Source organism: Macrobrachium rosenbergii, chromosome 17 (genome assembly GCF_040412425.1).
Source record: "Macrobrachium rosenbergii isolate ZJJX-2024 chromosome 17, ASM4041242v1, whole genome shotgun sequence".
Classification (NCBI taxonomy): domain Eukaryota; kingdom Metazoa; phylum Arthropoda; class Malacostraca; order Decapoda; family Palaemonidae; genus Macrobrachium; species Macrobrachium rosenbergii.
The window spans coordinates 28085765-28095764 of NC_089757.1; the positions used below are offsets into that span (position 1 = coordinate 28085765).

General features: G+C 38.2%; 1 protein-coding gene across 1 annotated transcript in view; it reads right to left on the minus strand.

The window, feature by feature from the left end:
• LOC136847815 (thyrotropin-releasing hormone receptor-like) overlaps positions 1–10000 on the minus strand; it is a 372767-nt gene that overhangs the window by 343837 nt on the left and 18930 nt on the right. Inside the window, exon 2 of the mRNA XM_067119745.1 lies at positions 8224–9071. Coding sequence (XP_066975846.1) covers positions 8224–8758 — 535 coding nt within the window. The 5' untranslated portion in view covers positions 8759–9071. The remainder of the gene's footprint in view (positions 1–8223; positions 9072–10000) is intronic.

Sequence of the window (10000 nt, forward strand, 5' to 3'; positions counted from 1 at the left end):
ATACTGTTTAAAGTATACGTTAGAAAGAGTAAGGTTTTGATGGCAGATGGAGTACTGAGTGTTAGAATAAATATAAGTAGAAAATGCACCAAGGTTCTTCGGCACAATCAAGTTTTCTGTACAGCGTATAACGCTGTATGAACCGTGGCCCATGAAGCTTTCAGCCAAGGCCCGGTGGTGGCCTGTCCTATAGAGTTGCCAGACGCACGATTACGGCAAACTTTAACCTTAAAGAAAGTAAAAACTACTGAGGCTAGAGGGCTGCAATTTGGTATGTTTGATGACTGGAGGGTGGATCTCTAGCCTCAGTAGCTTTTAAGATCTCAGGGCGGACAGAAAAAGTGCGGACAGACAGACAAAGCCGTCACAATAGTTTTCTTTTACAGAAAACTAAAAATGGAAGTAGCTGATTTGCACTGATATATTGAGAACAAATTTAAATGACGAAATCAGGACCACAGAAGATGAAAACAGATTATGAGCAATAAGAAACGTATCGGGAGGTACGATACATAACAGATGGTCTATATAGATTTATAAGTGGTTCAATGAACGCTGTCTCGTTTACTTTTTTTCTCTGGAGCTGCTCCCAACTATGGTCAAAAATTACATAAAATTACTTTACATATATACATACACACGTATATATATATATATATATATATATATATATATATATATATATATATATATATTACATATTTTTGTTTATATTTATAATATATATATATTACATATTTATGTTTATATTTATAACGTATATATATATAAATATATATATAGGCTATATATAACATATATATATATATACACACACCCACACACATACATATGCATGCGCATGTGTACGAGCGCGAGTTCTGCAAATGTCACGATAACCCTCAGAACTTTGTTCTAAAGATCTCTTGAATGCAACGTCAAATACGCCATTCGGGTGACGCGGAAATTTTCATCCCTGAGGTCTTGCAAATTCCATTTCGCGGATCAAAACCGAAGACAACCGAAAGTGCTAACTCAGCATCCCCAGCAACACCGCCTGCAGAGAGAGAGAGAGAGAGAGAGCCATTTCCCTCGCCGCCTCACAAATATCGAGGACTGTCAGAATGGAAACGGCAGACATGGCCACATCATAGTGATGTTCATCTCGCCACGTCAGATTATGCCGACGTCTCCTGAATGATGACCTCATCAGCGTCATCGCCGTCAGATCTCTCGAACAGCAGCAGCAGCAGCAGCATCGCCGTCGACGATGCCTGCTGCAGAAGCATCCTGTCCTCTATGCCAAATGACCCAGCTTCTTCTGCCTCTCACTACCCTCCTCGCCACGTGGGCGAGCGCGCCCTGGTAGACCGTTTTAATGTCTCTGAATGAGTGTTGGCGAATAATTACGATGACAGAATGTAGCGAGACGATGAAAATAAAAAAAAAATCAGACAGAACTGAATATGCAAAAATGGATTGCCTGTCCCTCTTCTTATCTCTTCATCTTTATTTTTTTCTTTTACTCGAAAACACCGACGGATTCGCGTCTGCTTGCAGTTGCGACACACACGCACCGAAGTCGACATTTTTACGTCAAAATGCGCACACGTGTCTCGTTTGCTTTGCTTGAATGTGTCCAAAAATACACATCTGCAGCCGAGAATTGGTGTAGGATTTTCAGCGGGAAAAGGAAAACAAACATTTCTCAGACAACAATACCTATAAAATGGAGAAAATATGCAGTCCACAAAAACCAATCTTTTCCATATTACTCAATTTGTTCAAAGAAAAGACTAAAGGGATGAGCCAAGCAAATCAGAGATCAAAAATAGACACTACTAAGAATTTCCCTCATCTTTCGAATTAAGCCATACGTTAACTGATCTCAGTATTTGTGGCGTAACTTCTGACAACTGGATTATTTCAGGCGAGGCATTTTCCTTGAATTATACTAAACGCTTGTAACTTAACGTTCCCATCAGAAGTTTTTGAGTTCCTTTTTTTGCCAATATAATTAGATATTTGCAGCCACTGATGCATCGTAATTTTTTTTATTTAAAAGCTTATCATCCTTGTCTGTTCTTTCCTTCTTCACATAGCATGTTTTTCTATGTACGCCCCTTAGACAAATTTCTGGCGTAAGGCTTCTTCCACAAGACCGTATACTTAATAATAATAATAATAATAATAATAATAATAATAATAATAATAATAATAATAATTACATACGCTATGATTTGAAAGACTGCACTCAAGGCAATAAGTTACTCACTACGAAAAACAAATACGTGATTTTTGTTTGAATATATATCAACATTTCATTAATATAAAACTGAAAAAAACGGAAAGATAAAGAAAGTGAACACGAGAAAACAATAGTGCCACGCTAATCTTCTTAATCACACCACAACATAAAATAACTCAACATAATTTCATAAAATGAAACTCACTTGGCTGTCTCTCAAAGTTTGGTACCACAGAAGATAATCTTGGATTCTTTTTTTTTTTATGTACAGCTCGGTGTAAGCTCGAGGTTATCTAAACTTATACTAGTTCCTTTTCTTCTGAGCTCTGCGTAAGACACGAGTTTATCCTACTTTACGACTTTTGGCCTCATGGCTGTGCGTACTCGCAAGAGCTGCCTTTTATAATCTATTCCATCCGAAGTCTTTGCATACTCGCCTCTCTTCCACTCTCCCTGCGGCAACGACTCACGATAAATATACGATTATCTCAAGTTCCACTTCTTTTGTCTCAGGCCAAGAGTCTACCACAAGATTATCATCTATATTTTTCTTGATCATCATCTACGGCGGAGGCCCTTCATAACGATAAGGATGTTTTACTTTCTTTTTATTCCCTGGTCCCTGTCTGGCCTAAAGATATCTCTTAACCCTTCCATTATTCGGGGAGAGCTATGCATAACAACAAGGTTTTCTCTGTCTCATTTTTCTCAACAAGCTGCAGTCATAACAAATTTCTTTCCTAGTTAGTTATATCGTAAGGATGAATGTCACTTTCATAACAAAGATGTGTAAACAAAAGCACACGCATTTTTATACAAATGGCATTTCCCTGTGATATGTGGAAAAACTCCGGTTCACTGTCTTGTTCCTTTCCCAAGTAATGGATGAAGGATACAATAATAATATTCGAACACAATCTTGCTTCATTAGGGTGACCATTGTTCCCCTTCCGTCGCCTCTTCAGAATTTTCAAGATTTACATTGTTCTTACTTCCAAACCACATATTTCATAGTTGAAAATATTTGTTTATGTGAACTTTGCTTTTATATTACTCATTTCACTTTATTTCTTATCCGTTCTGTCGTTTTTCCTCATTTGCATATCACAGTCGGTTTAGTTTTTCATTTCGATTCAACATTTAATTATCTGGCGTAAGACACTACTGCTTTTCTGTGAAACACTGATCGCCATACTGTCCCTCCTGTTCAGTGATTTACCTGTCTAATTTATTTATTCGCCGCTTATTACTTTTCCTGCCAATTGCCTCCTTAAAAGATCACAATTGTTTTCCTGACATTCACAACAATACCTTAACCTTAACGTGATCTCATTCACTCTTGATGGCCTGCCTTAAACAAGCCCCCAAAGAGCAACAAAACAGTCATCTGCAAACATAACAGATTTAGCCTGACCTTCAAACCCCTTCTCTTACAAGCAGTCACTGGAGCAAGCCACACTTCTCCAATGTTGCATCTACTGTCAACGTGTAACATGACTCTGTATCGAACATCTGGTTAGTGTACCCTTTAGTTCCTCAATAAAATTCATATCGTTTTCCTAGCATATTGGTCCTGCAACTTTTATACAGCTAACCAAACATTCCTATGTGCCAGTCATCTCTAACCTGATCTTCAGCTTGACATTCTTTTAAGCCCAGCCTTCTTCCAACACATGATCACACTGAGCTAGCAACCTAGGCTTCTTTTTCCATCTTCTGTTTCGTCAGTTTTAATACACTAGGCAAGTTTAACCGTGATGTATTAATTCCAATTAACTATCACTGAGAATACGCATTTCATTGTTCAACGTTCTTCTCGTCTATACAGTTGTTCTTCATACCGATTTCAACTTATATCCACTCTCCTCTGAACTCTTCACTATATCTACATGCTTAAATATAAATATTTTTAAATATCTACATAGATCTAATTCCAGCCTTTCATCTGCAGACACTGACAGGCATGCAAGTGGGCAAGTGTATGAAAATATGGGAAATATACATCTACAGACAAACATACAAGTGTGTTCGTGTATGAATATATGCAAAATATACATCTATGGTAAGAGCAGAGGTTTTAAACCTTATAACATTAGATCAAAATGGAAAATATGTTCCGACAAAGACTGAAGAAAGAATTCAAATAAGATTTATAGATAAATGGTCAATATTGCGCTAGGTATCTAATTCGAGAAACCATCTTCTCTTTAGCACATATCTTACCATAAAAGGACACAAAGACACAAATAATTTATTCCGATAGGAGCGTCAACTTACACACATCGTAAAAATATCATCTTATAAAAATCATGATAAATATATCCGAAGCCACACCATAAACCAAGTCTGCGGCCATATTTATCCAAAGATTTTCACAATGATTTGAGAAGTCTCAAGTAGTCAACGCATGTAAGACATATGACTGGCAAAATCTTAACGATCACTTTGAATAAAAGATAACAAGAAACCTACGTATCACCTTACACTACACCGAAGTCATGTTCTCCAATTTTCTTCGCGTATTCTTTTCTTTTTCTTATTCTTCTAATCTAGCCTGTAATTTTCTATAAGCATTCACATCTTTCATACTTTGTTTACTTTAGGTATCGGTAACATTGCGCTTTCTCTCTCTCTCTCTCTCTCTCTCTCTCTCTCTCTCTCTCTCTCTCTCTCGTTGAAAAAATATTTTTCTCTCTCAACCAACTCTCTCTCTCTTCTCTATTTTGAGGAACAACTCTCTCTCTCTCTCTCTCTCTCTCTCTCTCTCTCTCTCTCTCTCTCTCTCTCTCTCGTTGAAAAAAAATATTTTTCTCTCTCAACCTCTCTTATTTGGAGAAACAACTCTCTCTCTCTTCTCTATTTTGAGGAACAACAGAGTCTCTCTCTCTCTCTCTCTCTCTCTCTCTCTCTCTCTCTCTCTCTCTCTCTCTCTCTCTCTCTCTCGTGGAAAGTCCAATTCAGAAGTTTTCTTTCTTTCATCATCTCTCCCACAGAAAAGCTTTCCCCCACTGTCAACTCCTTTTCACCAGAGAAGCTTTTCAATTTCATTCTTTGCCTTCCCTCCTCACCTTCGCCCTCTTTTCCCCTTCTCTGCTCCTGTTCCTTTCATTCTTCCCAGTGATGTTTTCCTGGATTTTTTTTTAAGGTCCCATTTGCCTTCCGGGCTTCGCCAGGTGGCACAACGTTTTCCTTCAACCGAGGGGGTTCGTTGATCTTAGATCATTTGCGGTTAATTAACATCAAAACGTCAGTGAGAAGACCTTTGATAAATAGGTGTTTACAAGAGAGAGAGAGAGAGAGAGAGAGAGAGAGAGAGAGAGAGAGACTGTTTGAACAGCGGGACAAATAATGGCCTGAGAAAATGAATTATGAATTTTTCTATGTGATAAAAGGGACTTTCGAAGGCTTGGCTCTCGACTGACGTCTACGCTTATGACAGCTACGGTCCAAATTTAGGAGAGACACAGAACAGACGGGATAAAAACAGATGGGATAACTCCATATGACTAAGTACCGTCTGGGACAGCCATTCCGGCACGGAAGTGACTGCTCGAATTGGAACCGGTGCCGCAGTCTGGTCCGTCAAAGGGAGGTCAAGTAAACTTCACTTCGTACAAGACTGTGTCACACAGCTAGGCAAAGTAAATTAAGACACTGGTCACTTAACTAGCGCAGATGACCCAAAGTGCAATAACCTGAGGAGGAAAAATCAGATGATGGGGAAGACCATATGGTGGTGGCAAGGACAGATTCAGGCCAATCATAAATGATAATATCTCGCATTTAATCAAGTTATCGCAGCGCTTTAACGTTCGAATAGAAAATGTAAAACCTCGTTAACAGAAATCGTAAACGATATTTAATATCATCAAGATCAGTGACGCAGAGACGTTTTTCAACGTGAAATCCTTTTCCAACTTCAAAGGCATGTATATACTTACCAAATTCTGCATACACTAAAACACACACACACACACACACACACACATACACATCGAGATACATTCGCCCTTCAAAGGAAACCCAGTGAAGCTTGGTTGATTTACTTTCTTATAATCATACATTTTTAAAGAGATCAGACGTAACATTCCAAGCAAAAAAGAAAAAATCTATATATACCTATTACTTATTGCTAGTTCAAATTAACCCTACTATGTGAGAACAAGATGAAATTACTCGCGGTATTTGCTGAGTGAAAATTGTACATTTAGAGCACGTTTAATCATACGCGTAATAAATGGTGCCAGAAGCCTTTTGGTTGAGTAAAATATGTACCCATGACTCTGCTGTTTATTGAGAAAGGAAATTCTTAAGTAATATGTTTTAATTATCAAAAGGTAAATTACAGAAGTGGTACCTTTAAAGCATTTTATATATAAACAGAGACAGATACAGAGAATGGTTTATATATAAAGGGATGCATTACTGAATAAAAGCATTCCAATACATTTGAACACAGAAATGGGAATGAGAAAGTTCTTCAGCGCACAAACAGATTTGCTGTTACATATACAAACATGCAGAAGCGTTCGTACTGCCCTGCTAAATATCACTGGGACATTCAATAGTATTCATTTAACATGAATCTGCGGTTTATACTCGTTTACCTTTCGGTGGATCAGTGACAAAAACCAAGCAGTTCTCTCGATGTCTCTTGTCTCCACAATTCTAGAGGATTTCTCAAACTCACCCACCTCTTCAAGACATGCAGTTTCCCAAAATGCTGTCCTAAGAACCCTTCACTCACTGAGGTGTTCCACACTTCATCATGTCCTAAGCTATTCTTGTGAGTAACCAAGTATATCTGTAGTTTATTTATTAATTTAATTTTTCTTTTTTAATAAGTGTGATCTCTTCTTTCTGTGTTTCTCTTTGCCTCCTCCTACTTCTTCCTAATGAACACCATATTCTTTGGAAGCTTGAATTTCAAGTCAATGGCCCCTGAGGACTTGTTCCAAATGAACAGGTTTCATCTACTGAATAATAATAATAATAATAATAACTATATACATATTCAAGCTAAAACACATGGAATACTGAATATCTAGCTCAATGATTATCACAGCAAACCGAGTATGCATTCGAATTAAAAGCACCATACAAAAGCACTTCAAAAGGAAGAAAATTATATGCATTTAGGAAAGAACTACAACACGAACAGAAAAAATATTAACTGCCGAGAAAGTGATAAAGATGTTTTTATAACACATATGCACTGACTACCAACAGTTATATTCTATGGACAGAAAAGGATTGAAAGGCATTCACAGACCTGAAACTGTATAGATGAATTCAGAATGAACAGTTACTATAAACTGTTTACTCAGTGACACAGAATTGTACATGCAGTGCATGGAATTAGTAAGTATATTTAATGACTGACAGTACCAAGAGCGTATAAATATGATGGCTTTGTCTGACATAAGCAAGAAAAGTGGCTGCTTATTGAGAACAATGTACGAAATATCAGTGGCTTAGTAAGACATTATGAAGCATTTTATTGTCATGACGCCAACCACAAAAGCAAATAACACCAGGTGATGATCGCTGATCCTGATAAAACTGAAGTGGATAACACACGAAAAACAATTCTATGTTACAGAACCTGACAAACGTAAACAAAAAAGACCACCCAATCAACGGTGATCATTTTACAATAACTAAGATTTTATGCAACAAGGAAAGCAACACTCTTAGATGAGTGTCGCTTTCTTTGTTACGAGTAAAAATTAAAATTCCCTGGATATTGTGGACTGGTAATAACATTTGTGAAAAGTAGGGAAATGATAAGCAGTGAGTATGACTTTCCATAAATGAATGTACACATGATACACTCAATGAGGAAAATGACAGATACTTGCTGATTACAGCGTGAGCATGCAGAAACTTCTCAAGTTGAATGCATACCATGAGCCTTATAGATTTCCTTTCTGTCAGACTACTGAATTGTAAACAAATACCTCATGCATAAATTAAAATTAAGTCTGGTTACTCACACATGTGTTCGCCGAGCACCCAAGTTTCGGGCTTCGAATGGAGTTCCGTGAGCGCCGTCGGGAGGGACACAATCAGGACCAAGAGGTCTGCAGCCGCCAAATTCACCAAGAGCAGGTTGGTCGAAGACCGCAGGTCTCGGGTCCTCATCACCACGATGGGCACCAGGACGTTCCCGGTCACTCCTACAACCATGAGGATCACCAAAACACCCGTCCATACCCCAATGCCCCACCCTGAGAACAGCTGGACCTCCACGCTCATGTGGACCTGAGGACCCGCAAAAAATGTGCGGGTTAGGTTGCCTCCGAGGAACAGCCCGTCCCACACCTCAGAGGAATTGAAATCTTCCAGGAATAGAGAGCCATTACTTAAATTATCAGCCCACAAGTTGTAGTCGCTGTCCAAGGACTCGTGATTGAAAGGTTCTGGTTGTAAGGTGTCTGGAAAGGAAAGATTTCCCCCAGGTGGTCGGCCACTGTGGGCAGGCTGGTAATACCAGGTAGGTTCAAAAGTGGCGGGGCTTTGGGCAGTCATTTTCTTGGACACTAATAATCACTGGTCACAAACGTCAAAGGCAAAATGCTCATACCAAATAAATCTTTTTTTTTTTTTCAATTTAACACAATCACAATTACAATAAAGAAGCTTACCACACAATATACACTTATAGTCAGGTTTCTCGAGACTGACATTTTGACATACCAAACCCTTTAATAATGCTTCTTAGGATATGGATTATTCTATCAGTTTATGATTCACTTTATGTAGTTTTATAAATCATATTCCCAGAAACATCCCTTCTCAGGGTCCCAACTGTCTCCAACAGTGGAAAATTCTTGGTTTTAGCCTATGGAGTAAAATTCAGGTGAATTATAAGTTATAAGCTTAAAGTTTAACGGCTTCTAGCTACTCATAATATCATATTCATACGATGGCCGGCTGATTCTTTGTCGAAAAACAAAAAATATGTTCGCACTTACATATGAGACTCGTAATGTTTTCTGAAACAACATCCTACCGACTAAACGTACGCCTCTTTCACAAATTCATTTGTATTTTTCAGAGGTATAATTTCATTGCCTTGGGTCATTCTATTGAAAAGTCATCTCAATTTCTTGTGAGCCATACCTCAAAAAGAGTATAGAATCACTTATCCGCCTCTTACCAGAGCTTTGTCTTAAATATTCATAGCACAGTCGCAACTGGGTCTTATTTCTGCGTTAGAAAGCTTTAAAACTTCGAAAACTGCATCAGGAAGGATTTAACTTGGTGAATTCAAACAGACTTAACTTGGTGAATTCAAATAGATTTAACCTGCTGAATTCAAACAGATGTAACTTGCTGAATTCAAAAAGTATCGAGAACTGACACTGAGCAGTTATGCGAGGCCTTCGATCTTTATGGTTCACTGATTAGTGATGAGAAAACTGATAGAAAAACAATTGCAAATCCTTCAGCTTTAGACGGAAATATAACTACTGACGGACTAATTGCCAGCATCTATTTGAAACAAAGTACAGAAAACTATATAAAGCTTTAAAGTATACCATAGAAATAGAAGCCTCCCGATGCAAAACAACTAATGAGACTTGAATTTCAATTAGCAGCGGTGCGGTAAACAGTTATTAACGACGGCTCCCAGCCAACCTCCAATACCATAATATACAGTATGGTCTGCATTCCGCCCACGAGTACCTCATCAAGGGACTGGGGAAAAACGCCGGACATCTAAGTTCATTAAGGCGTTGTCGCCCGGGTATGTTTTTTGGTACCATT